Source organism: Pezoporus occidentalis, unplaced genomic scaffold (assembly GCF_034315485.1).
Source record: "Pezoporus occidentalis ecotype Australia unplaced genomic scaffold, CSIRO_AGI_Poc_V1 ctg40, whole genome shotgun sequence".
Classification (NCBI taxonomy): Eukaryota; Metazoa; Chordata; class Aves; order Psittaciformes; family Psittacidae; genus Pezoporus; species Pezoporus occidentalis.
In genome coordinates this window covers 2,957,764-2,982,427 of record NW_026915725.1, presented here as the reverse complement: position 1 = coordinate 2,982,427, position 24,664 = coordinate 2,957,764, and the positions used below count along the sequence as shown (strand labels likewise).

The window sequence follows — 24,664 nt, the reverse complement described above, 5'->3', positions numbered from 1 at the left end:
AAACATTGATCTCAGAACAACTCTAGTAAGCAGATTTTTCATGACCGTCGTGATTTCAGCAGCGCGCTTAAGTATGCAGTGCACCTTTTGCAATTGGCAGTTGGAAGTGATGTGTGTGCGCGCGTGTGGGGATGTGTGCATGCAGGGGGGAAGGGTAACTCCACTGAAAGGCAATTGTTTACTCTTTCTAAATATATTTGGCTGCAGGTATTCTTAGACTAGGCCTTTTACAATGGGAGGAAAACTCCGGTGTGGCTATAGTAAACAGAGCTGAAATCAGTTAGTGACTGCCTGGAATATTTAGAGACATGAAGGGTTGGGAGAGGGCATCACAAAAGGCAGGAATTAAAAAATTGAAACCCGGGCAGCAGATTGCCAGCAGAAATGTTGACTTTGAGTCACACAGTAAACATTACATTGTTGCTTTGTTTTCCTTTTTTTGATTTACGATAAATTATTCTCCCGGGATTGATCGATGAGTGGAATCCTTAAAATTTAATTTGGGAATGATCTAGTATAAATAAAATGCTAATCCAAAGAAAGAAACCAGCAATTATTCATCCTAAACTCTGCTGATTCAGCAACTCAATTATAACTGCCTTTCTCAAGCTGCAAACTTTGCAGGCTCTTTTCCGAGTTGGTGTACCCAGACTCCCCCCTCCAGAGACCTTCCCCCGTGTTCAGCTCGGCCTCCACCTCGGCCTCCAGCTTGCTCTCTCTCCCTCTCTCTCTTTTTAAATTCCCCTTCCCTTTCTTTTCGTGGCGTTGGAAGGGGAGGTTGCGGGGGGGGGGGGGGGGGGGGGGGAGGGAGGGAAACAGTTAACCTCTTGAAGCGTATTTCCTCCAAATAAAAACAGAGAACTTACAAGCAGAGAGGAAACCACGGATAACTCTGCAATAATTCAAAGTGTATGGAATCAGGGTTATTTTTTTTTAAACAGTGTTTTTAATTGAAAATAAAGCTAAAGCATGCTTTTCAACAGTGCAAATTTCCATAATTTTGATTTACTGCTTCCATCATCACAATATATTATACCAGCATGTCTTACCGAGGGCCAGACTCTAGAAGTCAGCCTGTTCGACTATTTCGATATTAAGTGCAAATATAGAGAATTGCCTCTGATTGTCACGTGCAGTAGAAACGTTTCTGCTCCATCGGGAGGATGGCATGGCAAAAAAACCACCCCACGACCACAAATTTCAAGAGATGAGGGTAGAACCGGGAAGTGTAACACGGTTGAAACGCCTGAGTTTTGGTGCCAAAAAAGCTATGAGTAACATGGTCTTCTCATTTTGGGTATTCTCTCCACTCACGGCCTCTCATTTCACTTTCTGTGTTTTATTTACTGCTTCGCTATTTCCTCCAGCCGGCGTGAGGGGCTGGCCCATAAATTGTACTGCGAGCAGGGCAAATATTTTAGTTGCTTTGCAAGTTTGTAAGGAGCATGTTCAGACCACAACCTAAGCATGACATTAGTGGGTAACAGTAACCTTATTTAAGACCTCTGGGTGAAACAAAAAGGCTTCCCAATAGCAAAGAGTGGCTGTACAAGTAAAAAGACACCCTTTTACCCAAAATAGAATTCCACATTTATTTACTGGTTTCAGAGGAGGCAGCTTTTCCCAGCGCTGGGCTCGCAGGCAGACCCCAGCCTTTCCCAACGAGAGAAAAAAGAGTAAGTGCAACTGCTCTTGGAAAAAGACACCCCTGCACCCGAAAACAAAGCTCCCAAAAAGTAGGCTGCTGCCACATTGAATTATCGTGAACCCTTACTGTGCAACCATAGAACTTAACAAACTTTAACTGAATTAACAGTTAGACTTCCATTTTCGAAATCTAGTGCATAAATTTAATGGCTCATTCTAATATTTATTATTCAACCTTTTGACATTTATTTGCAGCAGTTGAATTGAGGTACTGGTGCATTATTAGCATTTAAACAGTAAAGTGTTCCAGCTCTACCATAATAACTGAGTTTAACTTGAGTCTTTAGCCTGAAGTACTCTGTGGAATGTAACAAAAAAAAAAAAAAAAAAAAGCAAGAGAACAAAAAAAAAAAACCAACCCAAAACAAACAAAAAACGGCTGTTGTAATGGTAAGGAAAACAGTAATCCAGTTTCTGTCTTCACAATGTGATAAAAACAGGATTCCAAAAGTGGGGATAGCATTAATGGCCTTGTACAAACCATCCTGCGGAGTTGGGGGGGGGGGGGGGGGGGGGGGGGGAAGGGAAAAAGGAAAAAAGAAAAAACAAAAATGTAAGAAAGTTAAAGGTGGTTCGAGAAAATATTTTCCAAACTATTTTATTAATTAAATTTCCTGAATTTGTGGCTAGGTGGAAGAGGTATTGCAGAACCGCCCAGCTGCCATTTCCATACAGGATGGGCCTTGTGAGGTGGTTGGGAATCCTTAGTGGTGTTTAAGGAATAAGCTGGCAACAAATCCCCATCATTGCCAATAATTAGTGATGGTGGACAGGGAAAATTTGCCATGAAATTAAATGGCCTTTTCACTGCTGATGCTACATTGCTGGCTACCCTTTTGCGTCTATTGTTAACTGTAAAATCATCCAGTGTTCCTTCATGTGTCTCGGGTTTACCTGTAGGACGTGGGCTTCGAGCTGATTTCAGATTTGGTTTGACTGGAGGAGTCTGCAGTACAGGTCGCTTTCCCAAAACCAGTGTCCTGTAATTTTTTCTCACCCTTGCTCCAAATTTATACTCCCCATCCTCAGGTTTTGGAGTACCTAAAGTGCATGAGAGGACCTGACTCTGAGTCAGCAGGTTTAAGGAAGTGGTTTCTTTCTCAGTGCATGCAGAATCTTCCTTGGCTGTTAATAAAGCGTCCTGGTTATTACCCTCAGTCACACCGTACAACTCATCCTTAGTATCATTGCACTCACACTTTAGCTTATGTGTTGTAAGATCGGGCTCATACTCGTCGTTCGCACTGCTGTCCTCTATTTTGATTTTAATGCTGTGCAGGAGTGGCAATGCCTTATTGCCTGTATCAGTGCACTGGAGCTCAGCTGCGGCTGCTGCTGCTGCCCCTGGAGAAGCAGCATCCTCCTCAGGAGCCGTTTGTAAAGAGGGCAAATCCGTGGCAAATTCAATACAATGAGGGATTTTGGAATCTTTCTCTGAATTTGCTGCCGCTGATGAAGAATCATTATTTAAGAACCTAGCAGCTATTGTATTGTTATCTGCACGGTGTGTAGTAGTTGCTTGAAGGCATTTCCTTGCCTCTCTGAGTATTCTTTGTTGTGGAAATGCATTGTTTGTCTTTGGGCTAGGTGAAGAGGCCCCCTTTGCAACACAGTTAATTGTTAGGTCAGTACTCTTGGCATTATTGGAAAATTCAGAGTGTGGGAATGTGATCTCGGATACCCTATCATCTCTTATCTCCGAGAAGCAGCTCCCCAGGCCGCCGGAGCAGCGCAGCGCCGGGGCGGCGGGAGCCCAGCCGGGGCGGCCCCACTCCTCCGGCAGCTCCGGCTTGACTCCGCCGGGAGCGCCGCGGAGGGCGGGCAGCCCGCCGGGCTCCGCCGGGGCTGGGGGCCGAGGGGCGGTGGCGGCCGCCAGATGGTACAAGAAGTTGGCGTGGACCACGCCGGGCGGGCTGCAGAAGCTGGTGCGCCTGAAGCGGATGCTCTGCACCGAGACCTGGCTGGAGACCGAGCTGGAGTCAGAGTCCGAGGTGCTGTCCTCCTCCTCCTCTTCCTCCTCCTCTTCCTCCTCCTCCTCCGAGCTGCCCTCGCTGGAGTCCGTGGCGCCGCTGCCCTCCTCGTCCTCCTCCTCCTCGTCCTCCTCCTCCGAGCTGCCCTCGCTGGAGCTGGAGAGGCTGGAGCCGCAGTCCGAGTCGTGCGCGGCGCGGCCGGAGCAGCAGCTGGACTCCGAGTCACTGCTGCCGCTCTCGGGGAAGGCGGGCGGCGTCGGCCCGAAGCCGCGGAGCAGCGGCAGCCGCGGGCAGCCGCGGGGCCGGCAGGGCCGCGGCGCGGCCAGGGTCCGGCGGGCGCCGCCGGGGGGACCCAGCGCGGCGGCGGCGGCAGCGGCGGCGGCAGCGGCGGCGGCCGCCCCGTGGAGGAGGCGGCGGCGGCGGCAGCGGGCGGGCAGGGGCGGGGGGCCGGCCGCCGGGAGCCGCGGCGCGGCGGCGGGCGGGGGGCGGGAGCGGAGGGGCGCGCAGCTGCCCGCCGGCGGCGTTGTTTCATAGTTTACGGGGGGTTTGCAAGGCGCCCGAGCGATTTCTGGGTAGCTGTGGCCAGTGTATTTACTAAAAATGTGAGGTAGATGAGAGGCCGGTAGCAAGGCTGTGTCCCCCGGACGCAAAGCTTTCCTCCTGACGGGCAGCAGGGGCCGGGGAGGGTCCCGCAGGCCCAGCCAAAGTTTGTTCTCCTTCCAGAAGCCGGAGAAGGGGTCGGTGGGTGAGAGCTCCGGCCGGAGGTCGGTGGCTGCCAGCGCACGGCTGATTTTCCTCCGTTTCGTCTTAAGGACCCGTTCGGTTTTGCAGGATGTGTACAGGGCTTCCACGTCCTCTCTGGAGATCAGGGTGCATTTGGCGGCGTGGAAAGCGATGGAGTTGATGGCTTTGAGTTTCCTCAACTCCTCCAGGTCGCAGTGATGTTTTTTTACTTTTAAATGATCCATTCGCTTGTGCACGGTAGTTCGCGGGATGTTTTTGAGCAGGTCTGTAAAAACCTGGGAGAGTGCAAACATTTGCTTTCCTTTAATGATGAGGTAGCCGAGCCTCACGCCATCCACCTCTTCAAAACCCGACTTCAGGTCTCCCATTTCGTGAATTAAATTATTCCCAGCATTTGCAGAGAGTGAGAGAGAGGTGGAGGGAAAAAAAAAAAAAGGAAAAAAAAAAGGAAAAAAAAAAAAGGACCAAAAAAAAAAAAGGAGAAAAAGCCACACACACACAATCCTCAGCCAGATGCTGTATTTGTCTCAAGGCATCCTGCTAATAAAATATAACAAAGGCCGTTATTCCTGGTGAATGAAGTGCCAAACTTTAGACGAAATTGAAAAAAAAATAAATTAAAAAAAAATACCGTGAGGCTACAATCAATAGATAATCTTAAAAATCAGGTTTGCCAAAGTGTTTCTCTAAGTTGCTGCTGAAGATCAGTACCTGTTCCCTTTCATTCCCTGCTTTTCCATTGGAAACTATGATAATGGAATGTGAAGGGAGGAAGAGAAAAGAAATGCAGCTGCTATTCCCGCCGCTGCTTTAGCTACAAATAAAATGACAGAGTGAAGTGAGCTCGTCCGGAGACACCTTCATCAATTAATTCCCCTAAAGCCAACGCTGATTGGACACTCCTGACAGGTGATGCAATAAAAATTGATATTCCACCCCTTCCCCCAAAAAAATCTCCCACTAATTAGCATACCCTTATACTGCCACCTCCCCTCCCAAAGTAAATAATACAGTTAGTATATAAATCTTTCTATTAAACAATCCGAGCTCAAACACACTCGGACCTCTCCGACTTCCTCGTCGGTAGCTTCTGAGGACGGATTTGTACGCTTTTCCCCCTTCTCGTTCCGTGTATTTTTAGCCTATTTTGGATAAACGTTGCTCTTTTGTGTATGCCGTGATTTTAAAGGACGTAAGTCTGCCGGTAGCGGTGGAAAATCCTTCAGTAACGTGGCCGCTTTAAACTAGCATTTTATTCTGCATTGTGTGGAAAATGAAGCTTAGCGAAAACGTGCCGAGCAGCCCGGTATTTCCCTTGCTGAGGCTCCAAAGTTAAATGCTCGGCTGTTAAGGAGAGGGAATACTTACATTTTCGAGTTTCCCTTGATTTTCCTCTTCGGCTTAATTAGCTGTTTGGTTGGTTTTTTTTGTTTGTTTTTTTTTTTTTCTACAGCCGGGGCTAAGGTTATTTTGCTGTCTGAATATCACGGTTCCCGCACCGTGAGACTGTAACACTTTTAGCTGAAATTCTGCCTGTTATATTGCGGGAGGAGGGGAGGAGGACGTGGGCTCACGTCAGACCCATAACAAAGCATAGGTAAGCCAGAAATGTATACACTTTTCACGATTAACCGGTCTGGATCCGGAGCTGGAATGTCCTATCGTCCCGAAGCCCACGTCAGGATTCCTGCGTACTGATTGCTTCCAGCAGAGGAAGGAGAATGCAAAATATCCAAGGTGCTTCCAGGAGCCTTTACGTAATAACAAAAAAGTGCTGGCACACACAATGTAGCGTAGTGCGAGCGGCTAGGATGCTGCTCCCTCGCAGCTCGCATATTCCGCCCGGAGTAGCCCTGCCGCAGCTTTTTGATGTTCCATTGAGAGCAGCCCCTTAAAATCAATTTGAAGAAGCAGCATGGAGGTTTAACCTCTTAGGGACGCGAAACGAGTCGAGTGTCAGGACCGGGGGGGTTCGCCAATGTCGCGATGGCCGCACGCCTCTCCCGTGGCACGGGGGGGGGTGTGTGTGTGTGTGTGTGTATGCTCCTCCCGGGTTGCACGTTAGGCGCCGCGAAAAAAGAAATCGCCAACCTCCGCCGTGCTTCCAGTGCTCCGCTGTGTACGAACACGAGCACGTTTGGGTATCGCCGCACATCCAGAAAGAGACATATCCGAGAGATGAATGAGGCAGCTCATATTTCTGGGACTTGGGGAGAAAAATCGACGGAAGAAATAATATAATTAAAAAAAAAAATCTTTAGTCCCAAATGTCAATCTCCACTCCGCGTATTGGCAAGATGGTGCGTGGAGTTCGTGTTACCCCGTCAGGTAGAGCTAAAAGAAAGCGCATAATCACTCTGTAAAAACCGCGGGTTTGCACGTCAAAGCGAAATGCAGGCGAGCCCCCAGTTTCGCTGGAATTCTAGAAAGAAGTGGGAATTTGGAGAAGTGCATCCGGGAATGGAGGAAGTCTGTTCAAGGGAGCCTCTAACTCGGAGGGCTGAGATTTGAAAAGTCAGCCCTGGACTACTGTTGCTCCCAGCGCAGATGTAGCCGCCGCTGTTCAACTTAATCCATGTGTGTGCGAACCGCGGTGCCTAGCTCTTCCCTTTGGAACCCGGGGATAGCCTTCCCATCCGAGGAAGCAGAGCTACGGCAAATTACATTTTGTCCCTCGAATTAGAAAAGGATCACTGAGTGGATCTCGTGATATTTCAGCCTTTAAACGTAACCGAGAGGCAGCAGCGAACAATGCCTCGGCGCAGTCAACACCATCCGCGGAGCTCGCCTTGCCTCGGGATCTCCCAGCCTCGCCTTCCTCTTCCTCGCCCGTGGGAGAGCCACCCTGGCGTCTGCCGAGGCTGAAAGCAAAGTTGCGAGAGAAAACAGCTGCTGGCGCTAAAAAGAAATCAGCGCAGTCTTTCTAGAGCTAGAGACAATACGGTCGTTTAAAAATTCCTCCTGATGTACTTATATGCTGCCAACACCCCCACCCCCTCCCCACTGCTCTCCTCCCCCTGCTTTAAGGTTAAGGCTATGGAGTCAACAGTAAAGGAACAGTAAACTCCGAGAAGGCTGCTCACAAGACGTTACCAAAACCCCCGATATGAGCTGAAAAGCCCGTTCTCAGCCTGGCAGTTGGGTTCTCGTGTAACCCCACGCGTGAGCCCGCAGGCAAGGAGCCACGGGCGCCCGCTCACTACCGGTGACAGCCCGGCACCGGGATGAAGCAACTCGTTTAAAAACGCCTTTTCTTTGTGTGTTTCTTTCATTCCGGCGCTACCAGACGTTTAGAACCGGTGGAAAACCACGGGTTCCCCGAAAGGTTCGACCACGGGCACGGGGGGTCAGGCAGAGCCCCAGTATAACTCCTGGGAATTGCCTGGCGCCCAACCTACATACGCATCTTTTCGGCTACTTACACACACTTTGGGCTGCGGATCTTGCTCCGCATCTCGCACGGAGACCTCTGTTTCTCTACTTCTCCATCGTTTGTGGCTTTTGTGTGTGTGTGAGTGCGTGCTTTCCCTTGGCCATGAGCACACGTTGTGCATGCGGGGTCGTCTTCACGCAGGCTGGGGGCAGATCCTGCTCAGGAGCCGGCGAGGCCCTTTGCACAAGCACACACATATGCGTGTGCAAGGGGCCTCTCCCACTCCTGATCAGGCAGGGGACTTGAAAATGGATTTGCACGCACACAGGGGACTGCGATCAATAACCACCAACATTTACAGCTTAGATTGTTAACGTGAAAGCTGGCCCAAAGAACGAAAATGAAAAATTAAAGGTGTCTGGTATCAATTACAGGGAAAGTTATGCAATAATTTCCTTGCTGGGAGTCGGGGTGGATGCCTGCGTGTCCGTGTGTCCGTGGTGCATGTGTGTGCAGACCCAGATGTACATGTAACTATCCCTCAAAAGCAAAGGAGTTGCTTTGTTAATTTTGTGGACTGTGTCACCCTTGCCGGTGATCAAAGATGAACATGATTAAAGGGATGGATGTTTGTCTCACATTTCTTGAGATAAGGACTGCCAGAGATGCCCGGTTTTGCCAAACACATATACAGGCAACTACAGAGATTTGTGTGTATAGGCACACACACACACACACACACACACACACACAGAGAAACTATCAATCAAATGTGCTCCTTTTCACGTTGAGTAGCGTGCAATCTGCAATCTACATTCTATAGTCAGTAGTATTTCAGTCTTGAAGCTGTCTGGCCAAAGGATAAACCTCATTAAAAAAGAAAGAGCAAATAATATTCATAATACCTTGCTGTAGACCTATTCCCATTTATTGAAAATCATATACTTTCATTTTTGTAAACTTGTGTTAAAATACATACGCTCGCGGGGAAGTGTTTAACCATGTCGTTCCAGAAAGTAATGTGTGTAACATTCAAAATACTCCTTTTACGTGTTTTGATTTATTTTCATAGCATGTTTAAATACCAGTGCAATTCAGCCTGACCTCTTCCTCCTGCAATGAAGTAATGCACACACCATTTATAGTCCTTCAAACGTTTTGCTAGGAAATGCAGCAGCGATGTCCACCACCGGTTGTACTACTAGGGAGAATTCTTTGGAAAATCTTCGGGAAAACCTAAGAGGTCATGCGCATTTTCACACTAGGATTGCCACATTATTAGAGTATTATTTATTATTATTATTTGTTAAGTGGTGGACCACATCTTCAGATATTGACAAGCATTAAATAAACCTTTCGCTTACACGACGCTGGGCAGAAATACGTGTTTCTAATGAGGACTTGTTTTCCAACCCTACACCCTACTTTTAGGTATTCCTGGGCATATTTTGCTCAAGGAGGACACAGGCAGACAGAAAGCAGCTAGAGGCTATCACAAAGAGTCCAGTAATGTAAATATAATAGGGTCAAAGAACAGTATAATAGGATCCTTCTGCTATTTTAAAGTCAGCCAAATGTGACTGTGGTACCTCAAATTTGCCGTCATGTCGAATACAGCAACAAATCATAACATATAACTAAATTTCCTAAATGTGCAGGACAAAGAAATGCCAACCATCAGACTGAGAAAAAAAAAACCAACCCCGTAATCTGGGTAACACTCATGCCTACATGGAGTTTCAGGGTTGGTTTTCTTCTTTTTTTTTCTTCTCCTCTTTTCTTTTTTTTTTTGGTAAACAAAGCGGCAATGCAGGGCTCTGCTAAGTGCTTTTTAAGTTGTCCTTTTTATTTCCATGGGGGCTGGGGTGTCACTTGCACACTAGAATTTTGTGCAATTTAGAATCACCACATACTATTTATTGAGTTTGATACTGCTGGTAGTTTTAAAATACTTTTTAGCAGGAGTTTCTGGACACATACTACATGCCATGTTGTTTACTGACCCATAATCAAAATGCAGTGACCTTCTACCCTTTTTTTGCCCCTTGACCCATGCTGAATTCAATGCAGCCTTTATAAATTTGCAAATCCTTGGACGTAAAGGGGATTTGGTGAGGCTTTGTTCTGAAAGGATCCTAAAAGTTTGCATTTTTAATTAGACAAAGGTAAAGCAACAAACACTGGGAAATAAGATCCTCTCCTGCACATAGGTGATCCCTCTGAATTGCTGTGCTGGGGAACCGCATCTTCAAAAACCATCCCTGCAAACTGAAAAGCGGTTGTAAGCGTTGGAGATCGGGAGGTTATGAATTGCACCAAATTAGCAATGTGGTACAAATCACTTTCGTGACGTAAGGGATGGCCAGGCCACAATCTTCCGGAGCTCCTCATCTCCAAGGACCCTTCGGATCCCTGTGACCCGGGGAGAGGGGAGAGCCAGCGATTTGATCCGGAGCTACAGGCGCATTCCCTTATCTCCTCTGCTATCAGTCAGTTTAAAGGACACCGTAATTATGATGGTGATAAAACAATGCCCGCTTATGTGTGCTGAATAAATAAAGAATGTTTACAGCTCCAGAATGTTTCAATTCCAATTAAACGCTATCAAAGAAAAGCCCCCCTTCTCTCTCCCCCTTCCCTCCCTCTCCCCCCATGACTCCCTATTTACCTTGGTGGTTGTAATATGGCCCTATGAAATAAACTGGCCTTCCAGTTTGCTGTTAAGGCCACATCGGGAGGAGGGGGAGGAGAAGGAGGAGGAGGAGGGGGGTGTGAGACAACACGTACTCCCGGTCCCACAATTACTTGGGTCGCCTGCATCCTGTGTTGTTTTTTTTTTTTTTTTTTTAATTATTTGTTTATTTTTTCAATTGGCAAAGGCGTGATGATGGGGGGGGGGGGGGGGGGGGGGGGGGAGCACTTAAGGATCCCGCCCCAGCCACCGGTTTAGGGAGTTGGGCTGAATTAATCCGGCGCCCTTGGAAACCAGAGGAGGGGGCTCCGCTTCCTACTTATCCCCTCCAAACCCCCACCCCCCTGGCTGGCACCCTGCCGGGGTTCCCCACCTCTCCTCTCCCCTCTGTGGCAAGCAGCCTTGGAACCGGGAGCCTGAAAACGCACCCCGCTCGCTAAGACACGAGGATCATTTCAAATATTCATTGTATCAGCAAATCTCACCGTAATCAGATTAAAGCAAGGTTGGGGGGGGGGGAACGCCGGTGTGGCTGGGTGCGAAACGCCGGCTGGACTACAAAGAAAGCGGAAAACGGGTTCCTCGCCCCTGCCTGGGTCGCACGGGGGACCAAATGAAAAGCAGTAGTTTTTGCAAGAAAGGGACCCTTTCAAAAGCTGTGATTCTCTATTCCACACCGGGTCGCACGCCCCCCTCAGAGGTTGATTCCCGTTAAACTTTACACATTTCTACATGATGCTCTTATTTGTTCGTTTTAAACTCCAGACAGAAAAGATTCCCGCTGCAGAATACACCGAGGTAGATTTTCTGCACGCCAGTTTGCTTTTAGCTTATCTGAGCAGAGGGAACAGCTTTTCCATATTCAAGCTTTAAAATGTGTATTTCATTGAGTTGTCCTGGGTGAAATGTTTATATCCCCTTAGTGGAAGTGAGCGTGGTAGGGAATGCATTTTCAGATCTGCTAGATAGACGCAGGCCCTTTTCCTTTTGAAAGTTTAGACCTCCAATACCCTCCATTCTACTGGCAGAATAAGGATGGACTTGGAGGGTCCTAAACGTGACCATTCACTAAGGCGGGGGGCTACAGCTTGCAACAACGTGCTCGGCAACTTAATCTTACGCTAAAAAGAGCAGGGAGCGAAAAATAATGGAATATAAACTCTCTCGACATCTGTAGTCGCTTCCAAAGCGGACAGTGCATTTTAAAGCTGATGGGAACGTGCGTGTTTTGGAGCAAAAAGGAGAGAAGGTAAGTGCTCGTCCTTGTGTCCGCCAGTTCTGGTAGAAACAATGAAAGAACAAAGGGAACCACTTCTCCGACTGAACGTTTAACATTTTTCCCCTCCACTGGAGCCTCGTTACGAAGGGATGGTGGGGGGGACTCGCTTAAACTTTACCTCCGGAGGCTGGGCGGTGGCAGGGGTACCGTCGACGGTGAGAAAGTTGCGGAGCGGTTTAAATAACACCCCCGTCCAGCGCCGGAGACGCCGCCGCCGCGGTGCCCGCTGCGAGCACAACTTGCTGCTTTCATGGCTCTGAGCTCACCGGAGAGTCCCCGCGCCCGCAGGAGCGCGATCGGGATCAGGGCCGTCCCGGGCGCCGCCGTCCCCGAACCGGGACCTTTGTGTGCGGGGTGTCCCCGTCAGCCGCCGCGGCTGGGCAGGACGGATCTCCCTGGTAACTGCCGGGGCGGCAGGCGAGGAAGCGCAGGGTAGGTGGGAACGGGGGAAGAGAAAAAAAATTTGCAATTATTTGCAAATCAAATAAATTGCATCAAAGAGCAAAGAGCGGGTGGGGGTGTGGTTGTGTGCAAACAAACACCGCCGGCGCTCGGTCTCCGGGCGCGCAGCCTCGCCGCGAACCGTTACAAAGGGCGGCGGGGAGGTCCGGGCCTCGTCCCGTCCCCCTGGAGCACTGGGCCGCCCGAAGGGGGAACACGCACGCTCGATGTTTACAGCCGGGGCGGGCGGCATCCACGACTTGCCGTGACGGAAGCGCGGGAAGCGGCGGGGCCGTGCCGGTCCGGTCCGGTCCGTGCGGCGGCAAGGCCCACCCGCCTGCCGAGGCGCCGCCCGCCATTGGCGCGGGCGCGGGGGCTCTCGGCCGCTGACCTTTCACCCCTCCCCCCCGCCCGCCGCTTCCTTTGCCGCCCGACCACTTTCCTTACCCACAATTCCCCGCGCCGGCCGCGCTCATGCCTTCCGATGCTCGCCCTCCCCCCCCCCCCGCCTCCCTAGGGAAGCCCGGGGGCGGTGGCGGGAGCTGGGGTGCCCCTGAGGGAGACGCTGAGGCGGGACCGGCCCCACTTTTGAACGGCAGGGAGAGCCTGTGGGGCGCTGTTGGAACAGTGGCTGACTGGGCGGAAAGCCTGTGGGAGAGTGCCCTCGGTGGCCGTCACTTGTGAGGGGAACACAGAAGCCCCACGGGGCGTAGGGGAAGGGAAGGGTCGTGGTGGAGTCCCCGCGGCTGAGGGGAGTCGAGGTCCCCGGAGAGGGATTTGCGTATGGGCTGTACCTGTCCGGGTTGGGGGCAGGCGGCGCCGGGAGGAGGAATTGCCTGTTGAATATCACCGGCAGGCGTTAATCTCCTGTTTTAAAGTATCGTGTCAGGGGCTTTAAGGAAATCAAACGTGACATTAATCAAATCACACAAATGTAAACATGTATAAGTTAAATCCTAATATTATGCAATTATTTAAATCGAGCAGTGGCTTTTTTTCCCAGTGTCGTCGTGGCTCCTGCTCCCTTCCTCACTTTGCTGACTTCCTGTGGGATCTCGGTACCGAGTTTTACCGCTATATGGTGTTTTTAACGTGGCGGCAGGGAACGTGCTGTTTGCCGGACGTCGGATTGCAGGCTGTGGAGTAGGCAGCACTGTAGTTCAGACATTGGTCTCTAGCCAGGCCCATCAGGATTAAAGCACAGTATGCTTTGCATCAATTTGAGCATGAAATCCTCAAGCAGTACCTCACCTTGATCCTGCTTTGGGGTTTTTACCCCCGTGGGTGTGTGAAGCGGGTGATCCCGTGTGGAAACCCAACGAGGAGGCTCTGGGGATGCAGTGAGGCACTCCAGTGGGTGTTTTGCGTGAAGCAACACAGGAAGGACCCGTTTACGTGAAGGACTTTGCTCTGTCAGCGAGTCGGGGCTGTGTGAGAGGAGGCAGTGGGAGCCTGGTGCCCGGGCAGGGCTGGACAGGGCCGGGACCCCGACGGAGCTACGGCAGAAGAGGGTGAGGGCGCAGGACCGGAGGGCTTCGACGGCAGGCTGTGGGCCCGCCACGAGGCGAGCATAGGAAGCGCAAAGATGGCGGGGGGCCTTGAGGCGTGCCGGCCAGTCGGCCTCTCCCCGTCCTCGCCCTTCTCTCTCCGGGCCCTTCCCACTGCCCGCTCCTGGCGGCTTCCGCGGCGGGGAAAAGGGGATTTGGGGGTCAGGGAGGAGAACAATGCTGAGCCGCCTTTTGTGTGCAGCACCGTCCCCTGAAGGGAAGGAGCGCGCACTGCAGCGCGGCCCGGGGCGCCTCTGTAGTGCTGCCTGCTCTCCTGCGGGTAGTGCTCACGGCATGCGAGGGACCGCCGGGTGCGGGCTGCTGTCGGGAGGTCGGGGGCAGCTGGCGGAGGGCTGAGGGCTCCCATAGGCCGGCCTGCCCGCACCGGCGACCCCGGGATAGGCTCGGAAGCCGGGGCTGGCAGTGGGCCAGCCGGGCAGCCCCTCTCGCCCTGCAGCACTGCTGCTTGCCGTGTGGCGGGAGAGTTTGGGGGCTGAGCGGCTGCGAGCGTAAACCTGTGGGTGCCCTCGGCAGCGCGGCGCTGACCTGGCAAGCTTGCCCAGGGGATTTCAAGGGTGAGCGAGGGTCTCCCGTCAGCGGAGCGGGCTCCGGGCAACAGAGCCTAGGTAACACGGAGGAGCCGCATCGGCCCGGCAGCGAGCGGGGTCGGCGCTCACCGCCCCCTCCCGCGGCTTGGCCGTAGGAGGCGGCGAGAGCGGAGCAGGGCTGGGCGGTGGGGACGGGGGAAGCGCGGCCGGGGCTCCCGCTCCTCCATGCGCTCCCCATTGTTCCCCGGCGCTTCTTTTCGCGCCGCTTTCCGCCGGCGGGGCTTGCTCGGCCGCAGCGAGGGAAGGAGGGAAGAGACCCCGCCGCCGCTGGGCCCCTTTGGGCTGGTGCGCTCACCCGTAGCAGCAGCGGCTCGGGGGGCTCCAGGAGGAGAACGGGTAAAATAAGAGAGGAGTCTTTAGAAGTGCCATCCACTGAGAGAGCTCCAGTGAGGCGGTAGCTCACGTGTTACTTGAAAGGTAAAAAACCTCGAAACCCCACTACCGCAGTGGATTTGTACATAAAGTAACATCTGTTTGTGGGTGGATTTTTAGAACAGGGCTTCTTAAATCGGGAGAAACTGCTCCGAACCGCTGAATTTGGAATAATAAATGTAGCCAAAGAGAATTTTGGAAGGAACTCGTCTTAATGGTCTGTTTATAAAAATGAGCATTAATTTTATCCTGTTTTTCATGTAAGCACCGTATATGGACTTCCCCCCCCCCAAGTGTTTGATGTTTGTTTGAGATTTGTAAGGATTTATTTTATTGGAAGTGTTTGTTGTCTCCCCCTCTTCCTCCCGAAAATAATTAGAATTGTTTTGGTACGCCATTTCAGACCTGAGCTTTTCTCATGTATTTTCATAGAGGATGAATTGAGTAACTTGATGGTCAAGAAAATTTCCAACAAGTGCCCTTGATCTTCTAGGGGAAAAAAAAAAGTCTTTGCACGTTGTTTCTGGAAGATTACATTAAAACGGGAAGGGGCTCGTATTTGTGATGAGGGAAGAATTAGTTCTAGAGAACTAATTAAGAAAATCTTTTCTAGGGGAACTGTGATTATTTTTAGCAAGTTATCTTCTAGTGCATGAGAATTTATTGTAAAAAATCAGAAATGATACCTATTTTTACTTTTTTTTTTAATTAAAATTATCGCCAAGAAATTAACGTTTTGCATAGATCATGAGCAGCAAGTAAAAAGTTGAAGGATGATGTTTACGGATATCACCTAGTTGAAAATAATTCTGAAGTGACTTTCCTCCCCCCACGCACACTTGGGAAGTTGCATACTCGCAGTCATTGTTTCAGATAATACAGTTTGGGACTTCTCTTTCACTCTTTGTAAACTTGCAGGCTTTTGTGGGACTCCTCCAAATAAAAGCTCAATTCAGTTTAGATGGTAAAAAGCATCCGTGTTGTTCGAAAGCTGGAGATGCCAGTAATATTTAATAGGAAAACACCACCCTGGTAGTACCTGAAGGCATTAACTTTAAGATCGAGGAAAAAAAGATTTTTTTTTTTTTTGTTGCTGTTGCTTGGTTTTGTTTTACTTCTCCTATTTGAGTATTCCAGAGATGCATTTTCTCTTGATTGCTGCTTGGCAATTTACAAATTTAGGAAAGCGTCATTCAGAAGGACATTTAATACTGTTGTATTTACTAAAACAATATATCGCTATTTGAAAACTATCTTATTGAAAGGGAAGATACTAAAAAAAAAATAGAGACCGTGTGTTGCCATTCTTCATTGCTCTTTATTTTGTATCTGTGTGCAATGTGTTGATGTATTTCATATATTAAGTTTTTTGTTTTTTTTTTTCACAAAGGAGCACTGTTGTTGCTTTTAATTGGGAAGTACCACGATATAAAAATTACCCACATTCCCGACTCTGAAGTACCAGAGTAAGATTGACAAAAAGTGATCTGAGGCTTGCGTGCTTAATTCGACAGGAATGTTAAGCTTCCCAGATACACCCTATGTGGTCAATTTAGACTTTCGCTCGTAGTCAGTTTTAAATGGTCAAAGTCGTACCTAGAGGAAATGTATCTTTGTGTATATAAATATATATATGTGGAACTGAAATTAGATGGTCGCTGGCAGTGGGAACGCAGCTCACTGATCGAAAGACTTTTTTTTTTTTTATTGCATTTGGCAACCTCTTTCTTTCAGAGACACAATACAATTAATTAACATATTCTGGGGCGTGTTTCTGAGATTGGGAAGTGGTGGCCCCTTGTTGAGAAGAAAACACTTTAAATAAAAAAGTAACATTGTTTAGTCCAAATGGTACTGGGAAAAGCAGAGTAATATTGCTTATACAGCCCACGGATGCGGTTGATTTACTCCAATTTGCTTTAGCATCTAACAAAACAGCTTTTCCTTTCCCACGCCTGTATTATGTATATGTGTTTTGTTTATACAAATCTACCTAAAGTAAGTCTGTATTTAAGATATTTGATGGGAAATTCAGCATGTCATTTCTTGTATTTAATAAGCAGTACAGATCCCATTCGTAAATCAAAATTGAATAAATGTGACCTGTGATACAATGCAGCATCACTCTGCTTATCGTAACACAACAAACATGAAAAAAGGCTATTAATTTATATGGAATGTTAATTTAGCAAATCCTACATAGAGATACGTCTACAGAAGAAAAGTAATCTGAGGCTTGGTTTTGGAGTGGAGCTATGTAAATGTATTTAATAAAAATCCAATGAATTAATACATTTCTCATAAAAATTCAAACTTTGAAACAAAGTGTTTTTCTCTGGAGAAAAGCCCTGTGTTACATTTAAGTTGCATATAATCTAAATTCCAGAGTTTACTAACCCAGCTTTTCAGGACTTAATAAGCATTAATACTCAATATGGTTTACTAGAAGTTTATTTCAGGTTCTTTTGTATCATACTGTAATTATCATTACTTTGACTTGACTCATAAAAATGTGGTTAACATTTAAATGCCTTTTTAATGTAGAGAATTATAAATTAGCTGTCACATTTAAATCTTTAACTTCTACCATTTAGGGAATGTTAAATCTTTAAAAGGAAATAATCACTGTGCTTAAAAACATCCAGTGCTAGGATTCCTTTATTTAGAATTTTGGTTTGAGATTATTCATTCAAAGAAAATCCCTTGTTTCATGTTTATCGTAAACCTCAGTCTGAAATTAACATTTAAATGCCAACATTAGTAACAGAAGCAGTACTTGAAAACCACCAATTTTGTCCATTGCTGCTAGTTAAGTGGAATTTACCAAAGTTTCCAAAGGTGATAATACAATTAAAAGCAATAAAATGAATACAGTAGTTGGTGGAGTTATTTCCCCCTTTCTTTGCAGTCTAAAGAACTGCAAAATTTGTAATTATGTTTGCACAAAAGAAAATGGTGCAGCATCTAAAGAAGCATGGTGTCCAGGAGATGCGCTGCTATGACGTGTGATGATGCTACCTGTACTTGCATAACATGTAAATACACAGCATGCAAACTCCTGATCAAGAAGTGACTACATGCTAAATTTTGAAGCTTTTTAGTTCTTCAGTACATGGTGTTTGTATGGGTGTTAAGTGCAGATTTGAGCAGTGAATTACGGAATAGGAGGAAAAAGAACTTTATTCTTTCTCAGTGTAACATAGGAGTAAGCATGTAAAGATACATTAACATGTTTTAATATGGGTTCTGTAGGCATGCTATATCCTTCATAATTGAACATGGATAGAAATAATTTGTTGGATCTAAGACAGCCTGCCGTTTAAAACGCAGTGTGTGCAAAGGTCAGCACACAAGAGTTGCATTTTATTTTGTGTAAAGTGACTATTTTGCTGCTGCCTTCCCAGAAATGAAGCAAATACTCATGATTAGAAATGCATTTCAGTGTAGATTGTTAATGATTTAAACCCACATAAACAAAAGGCAGAGAAGCATCAATGTATTTTAAATGGATAATCAGGAGATGCATTATTCTACCTATTGAGTATCATGAAGTTATTGGCATTTTCCTGTTTTCAGTGGCTTCTGTTTAGCTGCAGTGTGTATCCATTTCCACATAGGTAAAGATCAAAGCTTTTTCCACAAAGACCCTATCTGAAAATGGAGTAAAAATTGCTATCAGAAATTTGCTTTCTGGAAAGAAGTGAGTCTCCTCACTCTACAGATTCAAGTCCCAGTATCAGTCCATGTTTTCTGATACAGTGTGCATTTTATATGAAGTCCATGCTTTTTCTGTTATTCCTGGAAGACTCTTCTGATGATTATATGCAACTGGTAATGCAGTTTTGTAAATGAAAGACTTTTTCTTGTTCAATGTTTTGTTTTATTCACTGAAGTTACAGTATGATTTAGCATTTTTTAGGGAAAAAAAAAAAGTGAAATTTAAAGCAAGCTTTCCAAAATCTTAGCATTATTATTGGAACTGATTAATTTGCACTAAAAATTTAAGGTGAAAACCTTGTTATTTTTGTTGATGAAGCTAAAGTGCTCTGCACCAATATATGTTAATGTTATCTTGAGTAATTTCTTAAACTTTTAAAAACAATTTGCATTTGGAGAGTGTAATTTTTTTTCAGTTACACAGTCACTCTATTTGAAAAGGGTATCCACAAAAATATGAAAACATATAATCTTCTTGTATGCTGCTTACAATATAACTTGTTTAGCTTCTAGGTCTTGTAGGTTCCTTTAAAGAGAATTGAATTTTCTCCTTGCATTTAGATTAAGAATGAAATTATTCATTCATACTCACTGAATTATATTCCTCTCTAATTGTTTTAATCTCTTATATATCACTATAAAAGGACAAGCTTCTTTTCTAAAAAAAGAAAATTGGCCTTCTGTGTCATGTCAGTGCTTATTAAATACTACAATCATAAGAACATATATGCTACAAGATTTTATGTTCTGATTCCATAGCCATTATAGGCTTAGTGTTTGCAGTATTTATTTAGTGGTAATGCATTTCTTTTCCTATTTTGCATTTCAAAGGTCTTCTCTAAATGATTGTTTTACAGAACTATCAAGAGGTTATCTAAATTTTTCCATCAAATATTACACAATACCATAAGGTGGTAGTCATGGAGTTTCTTTCAGTCCATGTACATTCTTTCTATAGAAAGAATTAAGCAGAAATCCATAAAAAGACAACAAATGTTTCATTAAATAATTGAATGTATTAGGCTTGACTGAATTTTCACCAAAGCAAAATTTCAGGCTGTGCAATACGAAGCTGGTGTGATACATGGTGTGGGATTAAAATATTTTATTTGAAAACTATACACTAGGTTTTTCACTAATATACTCTTGTTGTCATGGTGCAGCTTTAATCAAGTTGTTGCAAAGTGATTAATTTTTTCTTTGTGCTTCTTTATCGAACTAAAAATTGAACCTTAAAACAGCTAACATTAAAAAACCTTCAACTCACCAAGACAGACACGGGAATTGTACTAGTTGCTTTTCAAAGAAGAAATTGCAGGAAGACCTTCTCAATGAATAAAAAAAAAAAAAAAGCTGTGCGAAAAATTTACAGTTGTTTCAATACAAGTTTTACTAAATGTATAAAATCATCCAACAAATTAAAATATATTTGATATATTTGCATTTTAAAAGGGTATTTATTTTAATTTACCTGTTAGGGAAATAAAGGACAGATTTGCTGCTGTAGTGTGATTATTTTTCTTTTTTTCTTTTTAGTCAGGGTTAACAGAATCATTGAGAATGCTTTTTAAATTAGATGTCATTTTCTTGACAAGAATGAAGAAGGGTTGGGACACTGTATCTATCAGCTTCAAATAATTTGTGTTTTTTTAAACCACCAGGATATATTAATTGCTTTATTTCCTTACAAAATAATTGCTTGCACCTGCAATCTTCAGGGTATTTTTACAAGCTTTAGAAGTAATAAAAAGAGTGTTGTAAGTATATTTTATAATGTAAATACTTTCATGGTCAAATTTGTGTTCTTCAGTGTTGAGATAGGACATTAGGGTGTGGAGTGGGGTTTTTTTGGAGTGCAGGCTCTTGACCGATTATACAAAAGCTGAAACATACTACTACATTCCAGTCCCCCTGCCTCCATTTTTTACACGTGCCTTAAAAATTTCTGAAGTCTCAAGGATGTTGGAGCATATGTTTACAGAGAAATGATTAGAATGTGTCTCAGATGGCTGTGTTAATTGCATATTTGGCTGGGCCCCCCAACTAGGAAGCTACCTTCATTCAGTTTTTGCCTGCCCGCCATTTTTCCTCAAAGTAATTTCACTTCAAACTTGAAAGCAGAGAAAAGAGCTTAACCTAAGATATCCTGCATACAAACTGCAGGCTTGGATGTCCGTAGGGGGTAGGTAGTTGTGAACATCCCACCTCTCTCTTCCATGCAGTTTGTCATACTCCCCTACGCAAGTGCAGATGTTTTATTAGTTAACAATGTATAAAATATAACCTGCATATGTATCGGTCTGGGTAGTGACGTGTCCAGGAATGTACATAATTCAGTAGTGATTTGTATGGATATCACCATATCAACTGAGCTGGCCTTGCAAAATCATTCTGAGAAATACAGTACATGCACAAATTCTGCTTCTCTGCTTCTTAGCGTGATAACAAAGATAAATCAATGATAGCTTCCTAGCCCCAAATAAATAAATAAATAAATAAATAAGCGCTGGGCCCTGGGGCAAGTGAGAGAGCAGAATTTTGTAAGGCTGTATTTAATTTCTCTGTGCTCCTAACAATCACCACAATTAGTTCCTTCTGCTACAGGCGTACCTGCTTACAATGGAGAATTGAATAGCCTGAGATTTTCTTCTCTGCTGACCATCTCAGCTCTCTCTCCCCCCAGGTTTTAATATTATGCCTCCCCCCTCCCAATTAAAAGAGACAACAGGATTGTTTTACTACCCGCCCTCCGCAATGTCCAAGTGCTAGAAAGACATATCCACCTCCAAGTAAAAGCAGAGGACAGCTGTGCTGAAGAGCACACTTAGGTTTGTGTGTCTGTGGCCGCCCTGGTTTTTCTGTTCGCCTTATCTCTACCGCTTTTGCTGGTGTGGCAGCAACAGCCACGCAGCGCTGCATCCGCACGAGGAGTTTTGGGGGGAGAGGAGAAAGAGAGGGATTAATAATGCATTAGTTTTGCAGCTCCATCGAAGGGAAAATAAACAAAATAGTAAAAGTTGCGGTGAGGGCAGGGAAGTGGCATAATAGCGAGAATGCATTAGTGCTGCAGGCACACCGAGGGGACATAAACAGGATAATAAAAGTTGGGAGCGGGAATGCATTAGTCCTGCAGGCACATCAGGGGGAAAATAAACAAGATAGTAAAAATGATTTCTGCGGGGTGGGCGGGAACGGGGCGAGTCCTGCCGCCTTCCTGAAGGGGGCATGAGCACGGTGACATCGCGGGTGGGAGCGGGGCGCATGTCTGCCACCTCCCCGCCCCCCCTACACACACTGAGGGGAGGGGGGGCAGCAATAACCCCAGCTAACGCTCGCCCGGGCTGGGAGGGGAAGCGGTTTCGCAGGGGCTGTCCCGCGGCGCAGCGCTGCCCGCGTTGTTAGGGTTAGGCCGGGCGGGGCTGGGGGGTGGGTGGAAACACGCGATGGCTCGCCCGGGGGACGGAGAGTGGCAGCACGGCGAGGTGGGTGTCCGGGCGGGTGGCGGTGGCGCTGCGCGGCCCGGGCTGGGCCGGGCCCTCAGGTGCCTGTGGCGGGCGGCGCGGAGGCAAGGCGAGGGGCGGGTGGGCCTGGCGGGGCGCCTTGCCTTGCCTTGCCTTGCCGCTGGCTCGCGCACGCTCTCTCGGCGCGACGGTTGGAGCCGGGGTGTGGGGGGAAGGGAGGTGTTGGGGGGAGAGGTAGAGCGCGCGCTCAGCCGCGGCTCACGTTCCATGGGCGGCTCGTGAACCATCGCGAGGAGGGCCCTAGGCCGAGGCCTTCCCGGCGGGGGGCGCGCAGTGCGCCTGCGCACTGGACTTGCTCTCCTGCCTGCCTGCCTGCCTGCCTGCCTGCCGCGCCGTGTCCTCCTCAGTGTGCTGTCGCCGGGCTGCCCCTGCCTGCCTGCCTGCCGCCGTGACTGACTGACACAGCCTGGCCTCTTGGTCGGGCCGCGGAGAGAAGAGGCTCTCAGGCAGCGGTCATGGGCCCTAAATCATTGCCGTGGCGGCGGTGGCGGCGGCGGCGGCTGAGTGACTGAGGGGAGACACTGCCGGGGGAGGGGGCAGGCAGAGGGTACAGCGTGTGAGTGTGTGGTGTTGACGACGGTGTTTTTAACCCTTAGATGGTCTCTAGCGAGCCGTTGCTGCTGCCTGTGTCACTGGAGGGCGAGTTCTCCAATAGCATGAAGGAGATGATCGGCGGCTGCTGCGTGTGCTCCGACGAGAGGGGCTGGGCCGAGAACCCGCTTGTCTACTGCGACGGGCACGGCTGCAATGTCGCAGTGCATCAAGGTGAGTGGATAAGCGAGCGCCAGCTTGCCCGCGCTGGCCTCAAGCCTCGCTACTTCTTGATGGTCCCTGCCCTCTTCCCTTGGGCCTGCTCCCACCCCCCAGTCGCTCAACCTTGGCCGTTTTTCTCCTTTTCTCACCACGTCTCCCCCATCCTCCCCCCCCCCCCCCGCTACTTCTTGAAGCGTGTTCGCCTGTCTCTAGGACCACGTGCTTTCTGGTCTGACTTGTCCTGTCATCCTCTATTCTTCCAGCCTGTTTTTTTTCTCTCATCTGAGACTTCCTGTATTATGACTTCCTGTATTATAGCTGTAAGAAAAGAAGAGTTCCTTTTCCATTTTTTCCCCTTTCCTCTTCCCCTTGTGCCTTTTCTGTGCCTGTGTTTCCTAGCCTGCCTTTGCACTGTTAGCAACCTCAGCTGCATCAGTCCAGAGACTACCTAAAATTCCTTCCCTTCTGTTGCAGAACTTCTTACTAATCTCTATTCTGACAACTGTTGTTGTATTTCTTTCTTTGTATGCTTGATCCCTCTTGTCCCTGCCTTTCCCAAGTTAGAATAATAAATTTAAGGGGCAGCCAGTAGACGAGGAGGGTTTAGGATTGGAAGAGAGCAGTGTGTAGGAGAGACTTAGCTGTCATGTGATTTCTTCCTCTGCCTGCCTTTCCTCGAATGTCGTTTGGCTGATGCTTCCTGGTAGATGGAGACTTCCTGTTGTGGCTCTGTAGGGGGAGGGTGCTAGTCAGAAGGGCTGATGCTGGATTTGTTTGGATTAGTGGAGGCTGGTTGGTTGGTTTCCAGTTCAGCTCAGGAGCTGGCACGTTCCCTCTATGTGTGGTTGTTTTGTTTCTGTCAGTGGGTTGACCCCTCTTGTGAGAGCAGAGGAAGAAACTGGATTCTGCTGGTTACATTGTAAGAAAGAAAGTTATGATGTCTTTTTGTGTTATGGTAGTAGAAATAAGGAATAAGATGGTAGTTCCTCTGTATCAATGCCCAAGCAGGCATACAAGCTCTGTGGCTGGCTCTCTGACTCCTTCTAAATGGTGAACAAATTGGAGGAGACAAAATCCTAAATCTGGTTCATTAGTATGAGTGCATGTGAAAATACTAACATGCCTGGTGCATGTGAAAATACTAATGTGTGTCTTATGCTTGGTCCTGAATTGTGTTGAAGATGGTACAGTAACTGTTTCAGGTTTATGCTCCTTTCTAAGCTGTCAAGAATTAGTGATAAATAGTAATAATTTAAGGAGATTGGCAAAAGAGTTCAATTATTCTTGTTAATGTTAGATTGAACGCAGAGGGGAGCTGACAGTATCTGTGAAATTAGTCTGGTTTTGAATCAGTTTTCTGTTTTCTTAAGAGCTGAGTAATGTTAACCAGTAAGTTAATTCTGCTGTGTGGAGTCTTAGAATCATGGGAAAGAATGCTAAAACATGATTACTTCTAGAAGTCATACCTGAACCAGCTATTACTTTTGCATTATCTTGAGCATCTTCCCTTGTTCTAGAGTCTGGTTAATATCATCAGTGGAAAAAGTTGATGACAGCAGCAGTTTTGGAGCTGAAATAGCATGAATGACAAAAGTCTGTTTGGGGAAGTATTCCTAATATATAGAGACACGCTTCAGTAAATTAGAATACTGAGCCTTTTTTTGAAGGTGAGGTGCAAATCTGAATTTGAATCTGGCAGAAAGCATGCAGAGTACTGTTGCTTCTAAATACAGATGTTGTAGAGGTCTTAAGAAAGAAGAGCTGTTTTGATTTACTGCATCATTGATGTTTTAAGTTTTGGAGTTTATATGTCATGTGAACGAAGGTGGTAGAGGAAGTATGTCCACTGTTTTTGTAGTCTTTCTGTCATAAAAGTGCTAGTCCTCATGGTTAAAGCTGGTAGTCCTTATTTGAAGTTCAGACAGCAGTATTAACTGAGA

General features: G+C 47.1%; 2 protein-coding genes and 1 long non-coding RNA gene across 6 annotated transcripts in view; 1 reads left to right on the top strand and 2 right to left on the bottom strand.

The window, feature by feature from the left end:
• Positions 1-2,289: 2,289 nt before the first annotated feature.
• SKIDA1 (SKI/DACH domain containing 1) lies at positions 2,290-12,739 on the bottom strand. 2 transcript variants are annotated; one of them, XM_062633648.1, is made up of 3 exons: positions 12,654-12,739; positions 12,032-12,167; positions 2,290-7,282 (listed from the first exon to the last, which is right to left on the bottom strand). In XM_062633648.1, the coding sequence occupies exon 3, from the start codon at positions 4,787-4,789 to the stop codon at positions 2,309-2,311; it is 2,481 nt and encodes an 826-aa protein (XP_062489632.1). In that variant the 5' UTR covers positions 4,790-7,282; positions 12,032-12,167; positions 12,654-12,739; the 3' UTR covers positions 2,290-2,308. The 2 variants fall into 2 exon arrangements, with proteins under 2 accessions (XP_062489632.1, XP_062489631.1); XM_062633647.1 differs by lacking the exon at positions 12,654-12,739 and having other exon boundaries at positions 12,032-12,477.
• A 5,489-nt stretch (positions 12,740-18,228) lies between these two features.
• LOC134171446 (uncharacterized) lies at positions 18,229-21,321 on the bottom strand. Its single transcript, XR_009967635.1, has 3 exons — positions 21,234-21,321; positions 19,718-19,774; positions 18,229-18,384 (listed from the first exon to the last, which is right to left on the bottom strand). It is a non-coding gene; the product is annotated as an uncharacterized LOC134171446 (long non-coding RNA).
• Positions 21,322-21,755: 434 nt separating this feature from the next.
• Positions 21,756-24,664, top strand: part of MLLT10 (MLLT10 histone lysine methyltransferase DOT1L cofactor) — a 129,902-nt gene continuing 126,993 nt past the window's right edge. For all 3 annotated transcript variants that reach the window (XM_062633651.1, XM_062633650.1, XM_062633649.1), the window contains exons 1-2: positions 21,756-21,932; positions 22,568-22,736. In XM_062633651.1, the coding sequence (XP_062489635.1) occupies positions 21,894-21,932; positions 22,568-22,736 (208 nt within the window). In that variant the 5' untranslated portion in view covers positions 21,756-21,893. The remainder of the gene's footprint in view (positions 21,933-22,567; positions 22,737-24,664) is intronic.

Bases quoted from the DNA above. Each gene is read 5' to 3' on its own strand.
- SKIDA1 (XM_062633648.1), bottom strand. From the start codon at position 4,789: ATGGGAGACCTGAAGTCGGGTTTTGAAGAGGTGGATGGCGTGAGGCTC.